At 40.1% G+C, this 15953-nt stretch overlaps 1 protein-coding gene across 1 annotated transcript in view; it reads right to left on the bottom strand.

Annotated features, from left to right (window-relative positions):
• The window catches only part of LOC140244071 (uncharacterized), a 36864-nt gene that overhangs the window by 20470 nt on the left and 441 nt on the right, over nt 1–15953 (bottom strand). Inside the window, exons 2-18 of the mRNA XM_072323721.1 lie at nt 12933–13088; nt 11980–12141; nt 11357–11498; nt 10214–10311; nt 9202–9484; nt 8388–8526; nt 7628–7779; nt 6820–6940; nt 5854–6009; nt 5025–5141; nt 4146–4303; nt 3360–3443; nt 2845–2915; nt 2107–2287; nt 1584–1688; nt 897–1046; nt 179–272 (exon numbers count right to left, since the gene is read on the bottom strand). Of these exons, the coding sequence (XP_072179822.1) occupies nt 179–272; nt 897–1046; nt 1584–1688; nt 2107–2287; nt 2845–2915; nt 3360–3443; nt 4146–4303; nt 5025–5141; nt 5854–6009; nt 6820–6940; nt 7628–7779; nt 8388–8526; nt 9202–9484; nt 10214–10311; nt 11357–11498; nt 11980–12141; nt 12933–13063 (2344 nt within the window). The 5' untranslated portion in view covers nt 13064–13088. The remainder of the gene's footprint in view (nt 1–178; nt 273–896; nt 1047–1583; nt 1689–2106; nt 2288–2844; nt 2916–3359; nt 3444–4145; nt 4304–5024; nt 5142–5853; nt 6010–6819; nt 6941–7627; nt 7780–8387; nt 8527–9201; nt 9485–10213; nt 10312–11356; nt 11499–11979; nt 12142–12932; nt 13089–15953) is intronic.

Genomic DNA, 15953 nt, shown 5'->3' with positions numbered 1-15953 from the left:
TTCAGAATATTAATGTCATCAAGTTCACTTTCTGGAGTGTTTTTGGCCAATTGAACTGCACAGCCAAGTTTGAAAGGCTGATATCTCACCACTGAGAGAAAATATTTACACTAGAAGCACAAAAACTGGGTTGTGGGGCTAATTCAACCTAACATGAGAACCACACAATAACACTTACTGCCAGGGTTGTTTGCATCCACTGTGAGCAGAGAATCAATGTTGTGAGACATGACTTGGCAAACTTGTCCAACAGCATCCACAAAATGCCAACTCTGCAAGGCAAAAAATAACGGTATGCAAATTCAGAAAATGTCAAACTGAAACTCAAACTTATTGAATGGGCAAAGTTGCTCAGTGGTCTTTTAAATGGCAAAGAACCTTCAATATTTCACAAGAAATTTATCAGCAAATGATGTACCTGACACTGGAAAAGCCCTTATAATATTTCAAATATATTCTTTTTTTCTCTTCTGCCAGCTTCTGCAAATGATTCTCAAATTTTGCTTTGTTTTCAATGAAAGCTCCAGGAATTTCCCTGTCATCTTGTAACAAAGACTTTCAAACTTTCCTGAAATGCAATGTATTAGTTCATAATAAGATAATATAATTTTGTAAAGGCTGCAACCTAATTTGAAGCTACACTGGGTACATTCCTACATGGTACCTTCATTTCAATTGCAATGATGGGCAACTAGCAATCCATGCAATCAAAAGAAAATGAAATTCAGACAGCACTTGAATTGTTAAGCATTCAAGCTCCCAGAGGCCGAACTACTTCTGGCAGCAGTAAAATATTTCAGATTTTCTGATCTAATTAAAAAATCATGCAGACTGACAAATGTACTGAACGAAGAATATATTGATTCAACATTTGTGTCGCAGCACACACAACTTACAGCAAGAGCCGAGTCATCTAGCAGTGTAAGTAGCTTTGCACACACATCCTCGCAGCACTGGTTGCCCTCAGCAACAGTCACCAGGGAGGCAGATCTGGCAAACGCCTCGTAGAGCTCTGACCACAGCTTCAGCAGCGTCTTCACCGTCGGCTGGTGACAGGAACGGGCGGGAAAATGACAAGAGAAAGTATATTTTCTGTTCACATTTGTTTTTGTTCGAGTCAATGAGAACACTTTTATTCCATTACAATAGCTGCAAAATACTGCCCTTTGAAGAGGTACTATTCTCCACATAACCCTTTACAAATGTATGTCCCTCAGTCCAACAAGGACATGGTAACACAATAGAGAGATATATTCTCATGTGTTGTTAAAAAGTTTGATTTGAATTAATGTACATTACAGTGTATGTATTCTTCTAAAGGCAGAGATTTCATCTTGATGGTTGTCTGAATTGATCTCATACAGTCCAGTATGTCCAAAGATAAAAGATAATACAATAATTCATGAAATCATCCCACAGAACTTGTTAAAACCACTGTTAGAACCATTGCTTCAGTACCCTACTCATCACGGTAATTACAATCGAGAGAAGCAAACATAGAAGAAATATCATTTCTAGCTATCTGTGACTCTTGAGAACAAAATTGTAGTAGCTCTTTAGGATTCAAACATGATGAGTTTTACCTGTGGTAAATGGTGAGGCAGAAGCCTCTGTATGGGAAACAGGAGGCAGACGACGATGGCGGAGAAGTCATGTTCAAGAGAATCGCCCTGGTTCACCTCGTTGGTCTGGTGGGCAAGCATGACAATTCACAATAAAACCTCTTTAACAGAACACTCTTTGCAACGTAGATGTGAAATCATATGATGCTATTAAATAACCATGAAAATGATAATCTACATCAGATCAGTGAAGACCACACAACTTTTATAAGCCTGCAAAAATGGTTTGAGGTAAACATATATACAAGAAATATGAGACATAAAATATGTGTTACATATGCAAGGCAAAATATTTGCATGTTTTCACTTTCATGTTATTTTCATGTTGCATGAAATTTTGAGAAATTTGCAAAAATTTGCAATATTACAATAGTCAACCATCAAACAGTGAACCAACCGATTGAGTAGTGTTACATCTTCCCCGTCAGTAATGAACACAAATAACACTTTGACACTGGACAAATGACCGAAAGATGGACATTACCTGGACGATATACTGGAGCAAGGGCTCAGCCAGAACGCTCCACATCCTCCAGAGGCACTCCTTGTTGGTGATGGCAACGGCCACCTTGTCCAAGATGGCCACCACGGACTGGGTGAAGCCAAGGACGGTGGTAGCTGACCCCATCCCGCATCCAACCAGCCTCATCAGCACAGTGAAGAATCTGGGCAGGTGTGTACAAAACAAGATTTGACTTTAGTGATGATGATGACGATGATTATGAAGACGATGATGACGATGATGATGATGATGACGATGACGTTGACGGTGACGATGAGGATGAGGATGATGATAATGGTTGTGATGATGGTGCTGGTGATGATGATGATGGTTGATTATGACAATGGCTATATGATGATTAATTACATGACCTTCTCAACATCACTTCTACTAATATTACCATGATGACAATAGCGATAGAGGTTGTGATGATATTGCTGATGATGATGGCAGTGATGATGATGGCAATGATGGTGGCACTGGCTATAATAATTGATTACCTTATCTTTGCAACACCACTTCTACTCATAACATTATGATGATGATGGTGATGATGCTGATGATGATGATGGTGATAATGATGATGATGATGATGATGATGATGATGACGATGATGATGATTAATATTATAATGATGTTGGTGATGATAATGACTAGTTACTTGATCTGTATGACATTACTTTCATCAATATAATGAAAATGATGTGGAGCTATTCTTACCTCTCCTCTGCAGAAGAAACTAGGACTGATGGACTGAATAGCAGCTCGATAAGAAACAGTGCAGGTGTGCCCTGTTGCAAGAGAAAATAAAACAAGGCATTGCAGTTTCAGCTTGGATACATGACAAAGCAACCTCAATAACAGATAAAGATTTCTTTTCCCTCGTAATCAGATCATGATTAACTCTGGACAGACCCATCAAATTTCAATCAGTGCCAAGGCAGTAAACCTCTTGTGTTAGATTCATTTGAAAACTTAAGATAGTATGGTGACTCTCTGAAAACAAGCATGCACCACATCAATCGTCTAGGTTTTAATGAAGCACTCTGGTTGAAGTGAGTATTGACAAATATGGAATTTAAAGTCTTAAAAGGGGGAAAACTGAAACATGACACATTAACAAGCATACAAAATGTCATTACAATATCCTTCATATCAACGAAAATGAGAAAGTTGATAATAAGTTAAAACAGGTGGGAATGCAACAAGCATACAGCACAGAAATTCAGACTTACGTGGAGAACACCAGCACTGCCCGTGTGGTAACTTGACGAAGACAGAACTTTCTTTGGCAGCAGACTGACAGCGTCAAAAAGTTTCTGCAATCGTAAACAAGTGACACAACCAAATTAGAGAAAAGCACATAGCTAGTCATAAAAATGAGCAGTTTGATGTACAGAAAGACCCCTATATAAACTCTTTCTCTTTTAATAACACATGATGTTCAGCTTCTCAAAGAAAACCTGTGCTCACACACACACACACATACATCCACAAATTAGGCTTTTCACAAGACAATAAGACATACACAGACCTTGCTGACAGTAAATTGACACGAGTTCACTTATCAATGATATCCCATCTGCTCACCCCCCCCCCCCACACACACACACACACATATACAACAAACAAACAAACTCGACACAAACACACAAATAAACAAGAAAATAAAAAGCAAGCCATAGCAGAATTCTGACCGTCAATCAATGGTATTCTACATCTCTGGGTCATGACATGCCTTCTGATGCTTTAAATGTTAACAATTCAATTTTTTATAATCTTTAATTCATTTCATCTACATGGCTCCAATAGAAGCACTTAAATGCTTTAATATGAACAAAAAACTAAAATACTGATGGCTTGAAGTCCCCTCCAAAGAAAAGCACAATGAGGATAAAATGCCTTGCCGAAGGACATAACTGCTGCAGCCAGCAGACTTGAACCAGGGACCTCAAGACTGAGACACCATGGACTTAGCCACTGAGCTACAATGCCTGATATAGGGAGCAGCCATTACTCACTAGTACTGTAGCAGGAGGTAGCTCTTTGGAGTTGACAAGAAAGGTCAGATGGTCAATGAAAAGAGTGAAGACGTCCAGACTGTCCCTCTTGGATGGGCCTTCCAGGACACCTCTGACCTGTCCCACCAGGCTTTCAAATATCCTAAGTGGGAGGTCACCTGGTGAAGAAAAATTACAAGATCAAAATTAATTAGCACACAAGAAGAACTGTACCTTGTGTGTAAAATAATAATTTCTGCATACAACATAGTGTAGTCTTTGGTAATGGTCCTCTTGCTGAAGTAACTGCAAAAGCAAAATACTACACACAGAATTAAAAAGACATACACCTTCGAAAAGAGGCTACACACAGCAGGAATAAGAGTACACTCATAAGTTTGTTGACCTCTCATGACTTCTGTGCAAAATTGGAAATAAGTTACATGTATGTCATTACAAGAGGCTGTTGCAGAAACGGACGACTTCAAAGCTACAATAAGCATAAGTGCATCCATACCAAGTTTTAAGGTTAAAAATGCTAACAACCCTTGCACTCTCTTATATCAAGAGGTCAAAATATATCTTCTTATTTCAATCTTTTAAGGATATTTAAAGTCTCAATTTCAATAGAATGATTGCATGACAAGAACATTTCAGTTTGAAGTTTCTTATTCAACATGCTGAGAACTTCTCAACATCTAGGTAATAAACCCAGCAGGCTACATAAGAATCACGCTAGACTTAAAAAGAAAAGTTAGGCACGACATGAATTGTACATCACAAGGACATTACTCTGGCATTGAACTTATCAAAATGTATCCCTAGGTTTGTGGGATTTGATTTCTACACTGGATTTCATATATATCTATCTCTAGTAAGAGAGGCTAATAGAAGACTGACCAATCTCTTCATCCACCATGCAGAGTGAGTCGAGTACACATGGTGTGAGGAGGGGAGCAAGTTTGCTGAAAACACTCGGACTGGTCAGCAGCCTTTGGGAGAGAACATCTATGGGAGCTGCAAAAATGAAATAAATAGCAAAATTCAGTTTTTTACTTATAGTGCACAAAGACAGTACATGTCTGTGGCTATCAAACATATATCATGATAGATTTAGCTTGTGTATAAACGATGTAGCATCATTAGTAGAGACATAAATTCCCTTGAGTCAACAACAGCCCGATCCAAGAAAAGCAGCACTGGTAACTATAAATGAATGTGTTCACATATTGATTCCTCTCATGTTCTAGACTAGCCAACAGAACTTTGTGAGTTCTGACTGATAATAAAAGCCTGAACACACTCCAAATGAACTTGAAATAACAAGCCTTTCTTACATGAGACACTCTTCAAATGGAATTGCTGTGCAGCTCAGTGTTAGTGATTTTCCCTCTGTTTTGTTGCTTTCTTTTGTACAGCACATGAAAGACAAGACTGGCAAAATTTCAGAGTTCAAATGAACGTAAAACATATATTTGCAATGTGCATCAAGCAATAAAAAAAATCTACCTTCAGTGTACTACCACACAATCATTGTTTTAAAAATACTGAACTCCCCAACAGCAATAAAATCGGGTGAGATGCATCTGTAAGTCTAAAAGTCTTAAAGCTGTTTCTTTAATGTATACCTTCCAAATGGGATACAGACACAAACCAAAATGATCAAACCCAATTCACCCTCCCCCTCCCCCCCCCCAAAAAAAAAAGTTCCCCAAGTTCACCATCTCACCTGATCCCTCCTTGGTTGCCACGGTGACATCCATGAAGGCAGCTAGCATGTGCACTCCTCTCCGCTGGACGGAGGGAAAGGAGGCCTGGGACGACACACCCCCTCTAGTGGCAAGATTGAGACGTGGCGTGATGGGGCTGGCACCTGGCAGCATGGCTGACATTGAAAAATAAAAATAGTGTAGATGATTTGATGGTTGGTGACTTGGTAGCACCCAAAAGGTAGCATTGATATTTGATGGTGTTTTATTCTTTATTTCTTTTGAAGACAAATCATAAGAGCAAATATTGAAATAATTCTTCTCCTAAATACCAACAGAAACATGACACTTAATTGATGCAATAACAATTAAAGGCAATGGTAACAACTATGTAAACCATAAATGAGACCACTAGCAATATGAATTCAGACAAAACTGTTGATTTGGAACCTACACAGTGGATTTTATTTCCCTTTAGGATAAGGCCTCTGGAAGCATGTACAGCAAATCAGAAGTTGATGGTGGGCAGAGGGAAAAGGGACGGTGAATCATGACAAATCCTCAAGCTCTTACTTACATGATACAAAGGAAAACTTGGAAGCCATATTGCAGTCTAAACTACTTATTGACTACATTTGTAATGGCAGGATTTATAATTAGCATGTCAACATATAGATGAGATACTTCTAGGCATTGCATAATTGATATGCCCTCTGCTTATGCATTGCAGTTTTAATACCTTAATGTACTATTTACGACAGTGCTGAGAAAAAAAAAAAACATTCATAAACTGGGAATCAATTTAATATACTCTCTACAAGTTGGTATGACTTAAAGAAAGACTGTCAATGTTTTCAAACAATGGTTGAATTCATGGGATTAATAAAGACATTTTGATACTTTTGGTCAATACTCTATCCTTGTGAAAAAGTATCAATTAGGCACATCCTGGTATTAATGAAAACAACAGGATTTTGGTGTTCTACCTGCTCTGGACTGCGGTGTGCTGAAGACTGATGGAGCGGCACCGCCAGCCTTGCTTGGGGTCACAACCCCAGGTGCCCCGGGAGTAAAACCAAGGGTGTACTGTAACAGGGGTATGCACACCTGACATAAGCACAAAAAAACCCCAGAAAATAGGAAAGATGAATGCCATTCACATTATGGTTCCATTCACATATGAATGATTACCACTCTTATATGGGAATACATGTTGCCTGAACAAGATAAATGCATAGTAAATTGGACTATGATTTCATTCGTACTTGAAAAATGAGTGCGCTTTGAGAATACCTCCATTATGGTTTCAAACTCCAACCTGTATCTCCCACAATACACAAGCAATTGACATAGATTTAATGCATGGAGCAGCTGCAACCTGTAAGCAATGGCTTAATGGTCCTATTGGTGTGTTTGGAGAAGCTGGAATAGAAGTGCAATGTTAATTTTGGAAAAGCTCCTACTTTAATATTGGGATTCTGAGCTGTTATAGACTTGACTAGACTAGATGAGACTAGATTACACAACTGCACTAAACTATACTGCACTACATCACGCTACCCTACACTACTCTATACTGCCAGTCACTAGAATGTTTATTTTTGTCAATATCTCACCTACACTGAAATTACACATCGCTTTCACTGAAACACATGATGTAAGCATTACAATTCGTTATTAGCTCTTGCATGAGAGAAATGCTTTGCAAAAGTTTATTGTCTCTATAAACTTTGCGTATTTTGCTCAAATGTTGCATTCACTGATTCAATAAGGAGACAGCTTTCTCAATCTCACCACTTGAAAGGTGGAGGGTAGTCTCGATCCCAGGCTTCGGACAAGATGCCACCATGCGTCCAGCTTGGCATGTGCCACGGTCTCCGCCTTGACGCTGGTGGCCAGAAAGGGCTGCATGAGTAGCTTGAGTCGTTTGGCGTTACTCAGGATATCTTTTGAAAGAAACGGGGATTAAGAGAGAAGACATCACAACAGGCAAGATCTCTTGGACTGCACACGTCAGAGCTGTTCCTGTACTCTACTTCTTACTCTACTTCTTTCTCTCTTTAACACATTATGTTGTTTTGAAAGGAAAAACTGACAAATACTGTACAGATTCTCAGCCAACGTTATTTCAGACAATGCAGTATTACTACTACAGCCATCATATCATGTACCATGTACTAGTTTAATTCCTCTCAACTTACTTAATTTATATTAAAAATAATCTTACGTATCAAAATGATGACGTACCTACACATATACACACATGCACACAGACATACACAGATGCATCCTGTTGACCTTAAGCAAATAATAATGGGTCTGCTGAAAATTAATCCCTGCATATCTTTGCAGGTTTGGGGATGCATTCACGAACAACAAACAAGAAGTTTGTGGTTGTTGTTGTTTTTATTTTACTCAATGCATGTACCAACTAATTGCTGCTCAATCCTTTGTGTTCTTTTGAGTGCAAATTGACACAGAAAAACCTACAGCACTGTACACACTGTCCAAAGTCCCTGGCAGTGAAATGGTTAAGAGGCAGGCAGGGCCTTACCCAGGTCGAGGCTGAAGTTGTCAATCAGAGCCTGCCATGTTTGGAAGGCAGCCCTCTTGACTTCAGGCTGGGGGTGTTTGAAGCCTTGCTCTATGACAGACAGAAGCTGGTTGATGATACTGCCACCTCTGTGTAAAGTCTGTGTAATGCACAGAACAAGAGTCAAGAGTCAAGAGTCAATTTTTTTTTGACATGTTTGTTAATTTACAGATCAGCAGTGGCGATCCTAACAAATTTGATTTGTAGAGGGAGACAAAGTGAAGAAACTCCCATCTGAACCTTCACCCCTCTGAATAATATCTTTCTTTCAGTCAAGATCTTAGTTTGCCTTATCATTTGTTGCATTCATCAATAAATTCATCCCTATATTTTCCAACAAAAAGAGCAAACCAAGATTAACTGTCATTGAGTAATCTAGAACTATGAAAGGTGGTAGAACTATATCAGGGAGAATATCAATATGTTGCACTACGAAAGGAGAATGCCATTCATTTTGCTGAACATACTTAACGAGATGAGGACACAAAATATGTTACACTTGTTACATTATGTTACATTCATCTGGTACCTTACCAATCTTCTATCAAACATTGTAATCTTGGACCCCTCAGAAATTCAGTTTGACACTGATAATCACTGGGGAATTTAACCACTGAATCAAATGAGTTGCTGAAGTTTAGGACCACGAATGTCACAAAATATCCATTAAGCATAATTGTTTTGTAGATAAATTCAAATGACATGAGCTGTTTAATGAATCTAAAGTGGAGAATAGAAAAAAAAAAAATGATACATTTTTGTCATGACAACTTACCTTCCCCAAGATGGTAACAAAGTAACCCCACACACGGAGAACAAAGTGCTCATGTCGCCCCCGAAAGAGCTTTATCAGCTCACGCAACATGGGTCCTTTCAGCTCCGAGACAAGCGAGGGCACCAGCTCCGCCTGGCACTTCGTCATGGCGACCAGCCCAGTCTGCACGCCGTGCGCCGCTCGCTCGCGGATCTTGGTGGCTGAGTGCGCCACGTTGGGGATGAGCACCTTGCCCCAGCGGGCCGCGTGAGGGGCCATCACGTCTGGTAGCTGCTCATTCAACCTGTGGAGACAGTGGGGGAGAGGGCAATTACTTTTCTCAAGCTCAGATCAACGAGGTGATTGTATGTACATGGTACATGGATATTCCCACAAGGCCAACTGTACTGTAATCATAATGCTGTATCAAACCAGCAGCCAGACATACTTTCTTGGTTACTATACATTGTAAGTACAAATTTTGTCAATAAGGACATCTTAGATATCTTTGAACTTCCTTATGCAACGAGATTTCCTCTGTTTTATTCAGATATGTATGTCATGATTATGATGACAGTAATCATTCTTATTTCATTGGTTTTTATTGACCTTTTTTCTTCCCCTAGGTTTTCCCACCCCTATTCTAACAAGAACTCTTTTGAAGAATTACAGCATTCTTTCCTGCTTGAATTGAAAAACCAGTTAATTGTATTCCTTTTTTACTCAATAGCTTCAAAAGGTGAAAACTTGTGGAGTTTTTTAAGCCACAGAGATCCAAACTCCAATTTGATTAGTCAGGAGCCCATCATACTTTATAAACCACAAGGTCTAAATAGTATCTAATCACAGCTTGGTTTATTGAAGCAGTGAAAAAAAATGACAACAACAACAACAACAACATATTGTATGTCATTCTGGGTATTATGAGAGTATTCAGGGCTAGGGTGGTGCTGAAATTAATGTTATTGTAAGACTGACATCTTGACCTCCGGGCCTCTTTCCAGCTCTAGCTTTAATTGGAAGACTTGATTACCTTATAATGACATTGATGGACTCATGTTGGACTGTCATGGACTTTGCACTTCCCTCTGCCTGAAGAGCCTTCTCCACACAACACAGGATGGGATGAACCTGGTGGAGGAGAAAGAGATGGAGGAGGATGGACAGAGTGAGGGAGAAGATGAGGATGGAGAGAATGAAGGGAGAGGACGAGAAAATGGAGATGGAGGGAATGGAGGATGAGGAGAAAGAGGGGGAGGAGGAGAATGGGAAGAGTGAGGGAGAAGATGAAGATGGAGAGAATGGAAGGAGGATGAGGGGAAAGAGGAAGAAGATGAAAGAAGGAAAAGATATAGATGGAGAGGATGAAGACAGGATGAGTAGAATGAAGGAGAAAAGGGAGAAAATTAAATGGAGGGGATGAAGGGAAGATGGGGGAGGGAACAGGATGATGAAGGGGGAGAAGAGAACAGGTGAAGATAGAGTGAATGAAGAGGTGAGGAAAAAGAGAAAGCAGAGCAGGAAGGGTAGGAGGAGGGGAGGACCGGAGGAGAAGGAAGAGGAGGATATGCAAAAGACGGAAGAGGAAGAAAAAAGGAGGACAATGGCAAAAAAAAAAAAAAAAAAAATGAGAAGAGAGACAAGGGAAAGGGGGAGAGGAGGAGGAGGGCAAAGACGAAAGGAAGAAGAGGCAAATGATTTACACAGAGGATAATTATAAATGTACCATGAAAACAAGAACTTGACAACATTTTTTTCAACATGTCTATATTAAAGGCAAAAGTTTTTCTCTGATGCAGGATATATCATTGTCTGATAAATTTTGTTAAAATGAATTGTCACAATTACATGTAATCTGTCTGAACATAAGGAGCCAATTATAATTCTTTAATGGTCTACAGAAATGACAGTTTGGTTAAAATTCGTAAGGACAAAAATAAGGTGTAGGTGTAGCATTTACCAGACATGATAGTCATCCAAATGAGGTTGTTACAGAGTAATTATCTTTCATAAGATGCCAAAATCACTGAGTATACTAGTGTTCATTTGAATCATGATTTAACATGGTTACTTTTGGAGTTTTACTGATCTGCTCTCTCAATAATGGTTATCTTTCCAAACAATTTTCTTTCATGTTGATTTATTCTCTACATCTGGGAATCACATGTTAACTTACCTCATCTACTAGCACATGTGGTTTCAGATTTTGTTTTGCAAGACACCATAGCGCCCTGGTGCAAACACTCTTGTCTTCCGTCTTCAGCACACAATTGCACAATGCCTTCACCACTAAGCTGCAGTTCTCATCAGTCAGAGCACTAATGAATGGAAAAGAGAATGGATTTCTTGTTAAAGAAAATACTGACCAACACATGAGGTAAAACTGATATTACCCATTAAATCTACATCATTAGTTAACAAATTGTGAGCACATGAGCTTTGATGCTCACAAACCCAACCCATCTATATGGTCTTTTTCTCCAAGTTTTTTCTATATTTCATAAACGCAGTGATTTAGATGGTTCTGTAAATAATATGAAACAAAAATATGGTCACTGTCCCCCCCTACCCCCCCCCCTATCTCACCATAGTCTGATTAACATTGAATTCTTCTCATTACACAGGCAGATACCTAGCCACAGATGCCATTCACAACATCACCATGTTAATGTTCCCTTTTCCCGCTTCATATTTCTTGAGTTAAACATGCACCATAGCTTAAGTCTTATACTGGTGACTCCAACAAGATGGCCCTGGAGAACTGAACTCCCTAGTTAAGGAGGGGTCCATGCTACTCACCCTACAGTGTCAGGCAGGTAGAGACAAAACCCCATGGCCTCCAGGGCAGCTTGAACCATGGTTCCATCATCCGCCATCACATCGGTGCTGAACTGCTGGACCAGCGGACCCAAGTCAAGGCTATCACTGCCCAGCACCCTGGCCTCACTCTCTTTGAACCAACTGTGGTTACAAGGAATATATGCAATAAGTCACCGAAACTTATTACTCTGGATAACATTACAAAATTACCTCTCCCCCATAAAAAAGGAGAAAAATACTGTTGCACTTCAAATTAGTGTAACATGAATATCAAACTCTAATGTTCTTAATTCTTTCAAAGCGTAGGTCCCTAAAAAAAAAAAAAAAAAAAAAAAAGAAATACCGCAACAAGGGAATGGCAATTCCTGTGGACATGAGATGAAATCTGCAAATCAATACATACAAAACATCCTCTTTTTCAACATGTACAATTTTTAAAGCAAGAAATATGATTGCTGTAAACTTCAGTTTATACATGTAAAGATAGAAAGATATCTCCTGGCTTATTTTAGCAAAATATACACTTGGGACTCAGGACAGTCCTGACTTTGCCTACCTGTCTGAGGACCACACAGACAATACAGTGTATGTAAGGATAGAATTCATGAAGAATATCAAATCCTCAAAATTCAGACAAAGATGAAGAGGAGGTTGATGATGACTGTGGTATAGTGATGATGAATGATAAAGAAATGATGATGAGAATGATATCAAGTTGATGGTGACATTGGTAGCACAGGATGAAAGAACTACAGGATTGCAACTTTGTCATACTGGTGTGTTAAAAAACAAACCAGGAATCACTGAGTAAAACACCAACAATGACTGATGATGCTCTGAAAAATTTTTAGTTCCAAAGGATACCAATGATAATGATGACATTGATGGAGATGATTATGACACAAAAATGGCACAATTTCTTCAACACTCACTTGGATATTGCTTGGTATACCGCTGTCCTGTCCTCAGCTGACCCTCCATCATGCTTGCCCTGCAGCCGCCCCACAATCGTCTCAAAGGTCGGGACCTCTTCTCCGGGTTCAACCACAGCTGTCACCATCATGGTGATCTGCGACCTCAGGCCTCGACTAGCATCAGAAGATTGACATGAAAATGACACCTAAAGATGACTTTCAGATTATGCAGTCATACAACATTTTTTACAAGCTGCAAATGTAATGGCAAAGAATAGGTTAAATGGTACTGCAAATAAAAGGAAACTTCTTAACCATATTCTATTGGGCATGCGAGTTGAAATGCTGCTGGCTGTAATTGTCACATGTAATTTCCTCAACCAATATCTGATACTAAAGAGAGTGCCATCTTTCATGGAAACAAAACAATGGATCAATTTCCCTCAAGTAGATTAATAGCTGCTTATACCAGACCAGACCAACCTTAAGTTTCGTGGTCTTTGATTTATAAGCACCACACAAAATTTGAAGCACCTCCTGCAGTCCAAGTTTACAATAGAATATTGTAAAAATGCCTCTTTTGGAGCAAGGCTAAATTTACATTGTAACGTGGCAATAAAACCAACTCAGCTCAAAACGTGTAGAATGAGGATTATACCTATTATGCACTTGTCAATGTATTGACGCACCCCACTACCCCAGCACATGGGTGCGTCACGGTCATTTTTTGACTGACCACACGGGGTTTTTGACGGACACCACATTCACTTTTTTGACTGACAAAACGCTGCAAGTGACGAACACCAGTCACTTTTTTGACGGACAACACGTTGAAAGTGATGCACACCTCGGTCACTTTTTTGACGGACATCCTCTATACATTTGACGCACCCCCGAAAATACTGAAACGATTTTTGCGTACTTTTTATTCAAGCAATTTCATTTTCTTTTGGTTCGTAAACATAATTTGTAAAAGTTTCGGCAAGTTTCCCTTACCCTGGCCCTGTAAGCACCGTACCGTCATTCACCGTACATCACGCTGCTGCTACGATATTCCGTACGGGAGTATGTATTCTGTGCATGCAATCCATACATGACAATCACATGTGTGCAGATGCGCTGTGTGTGCACGGCCATTGCTGGTCCGGTGGATGCATACTGCAGCGCAGGTACACACCACGCCACAGCATTCCCGCGAGTAACTACACAGCCCAGTCGCTGTATGTAGAGATTCGCACAGCGTACCCTTAACAGCATCGCGCGTCTGGTCGGCATCCCGCGAGCACAAAATGGCATGCGGCAGGCAGTTTCCTCTGCTGCCGCTTCTTTTACTGTCAAAAATTTGCCTTTGTCACCACAGAACATTATTTAGACTTACATTGTATTGGAATATAAACGAACTTTCTTCGATAGCAATGTGTGTTGGTGTTGCATCGCAATATGCAATTGGCACTAAGTGTTCAACAGTAACTTAATAAGGTTGAAATTGTTACATCGCTGAACAGTCCCTGGTTTGAGATTGAGTATGCATGATTTCATGGGTTTGTTGGAGGGAAAGGTTTGTTGTGAGGAGAAAGGGTGGCTTTTAAATTATTTGCTCGCCAGATTCTGGCGAGCATTTTTCCCTCTTATTCCAAAACGCTTCCCGACTTTGATTTTCACTTGCCGCGGGAAAGCGCTCACTGTAATTTCACTCGCGGTACGTGTATCCGGCACTGGTAGCGTGCAAAAATGTGTGCAATTTTCCATAGCCAAGTGACGTACCCGTCGACGCACCCCTCTGTTCAGAATAATGCGTGTTATTTTCCATAGCCAAGTGACGTACCATGACGCACCCCTCGGTCAAAAATTTGACCGACAATGATGGGATTTTGACGCACCCCTAGGTCAAAAATTTGACGGACAAAGCTGGTAAAATGACGAACACCTGGGTCATAAGTTTGACGGACCAAACGAGGAAATGACGCACCCATGTCCGGGGGTAGTGGGGTAAGTCATTACATTGACAAGTGCATTATGACTAAGAGTGTGTCAATTTAATAGCACTTTTAATCATTGCATAATTAATCAAAGGGGATGGCTAGTAACTGATCAGTGGGAATCAGTAATGGGAATGCTGGGGGATGATTGTTCCAATCCTTGTGGGATTCATTTAAGAGTACATTATATACCGGTACCTATTGTTGTGTGAAAATTATATGCTTCAGAATGGTCTCATATTTAAGTAGCGTGCAGTTTAATGTTTCCAGGTTAGCAGCCTGTAAAGTATCGGAGCGATCGTTAACGGGCCATTAACGAGCCCGTTAACGATTGCCCCGTCACTGTACAGGCGTGCTAATCTGGAAACATTAAACTGCACACTACTTGAATATGAGACCATTCTGAAGCAAATAATTTTCACACAATAGAAGATATATAAGGATTGGCACAATCATCCCCCAGCATTCCCACTGATTCCCACTGATCAGTTACTACCCTACACTAGCCATCCCCTCTAACGTTGTCGTTAGGCTTTGCCTTTAATACTAACAGCATGCAAGAATTTCCTAGAGAAGGAACAAATAAGGTAGACTTCTTTCCTTACAGCTGTAGAGCTCTATGTCCCCCCACATACCCCAACACCTGCCAAATGTGTGCGAGACTGTGAAGTGTGAAAGTGAGTGCATGCATCCGTGCCTGAGTGAGTGCATTGTAACAAGGCCAGGGTAGCGTAGCGTATAGCGTAGAGACGTAGAGTGGTATCTACTGCTGCTGGTAGAAAAATTAGTTGTCAACACCATCATCATGATCATGATAATCTGGCCATCATGTCAGAGATAGGGGCTCTTTTGCTTCATTCTTAAGTTGAAACAAGGAAAGTTAAAATTTTCATCTCACGTAGACTCCGTCTACGTGAGTTGAGTGTTGCTCTACCAGCATGACCAGGGCTGATCAACGTACACCATCAAGATCAAGATACAACTTCCAAGTCAAATGATGGCCTCCCCCACCGCCCACTTTGCCCACGCATGGCATACAATACAAATTTGAGTTTGAGTA

Source organism: Diadema setosum, chromosome 20, assembly GCF_964275005.1.
Source record: "Diadema setosum chromosome 20, eeDiaSeto1, whole genome shotgun sequence".
Taxonomy (NCBI): Eukaryota; Metazoa; Echinodermata; class Echinoidea; order Diadematoida; family Diadematidae; genus Diadema; species Diadema setosum.
This window is presented reverse-complemented; position numbering and strand designations above follow the sequence as displayed.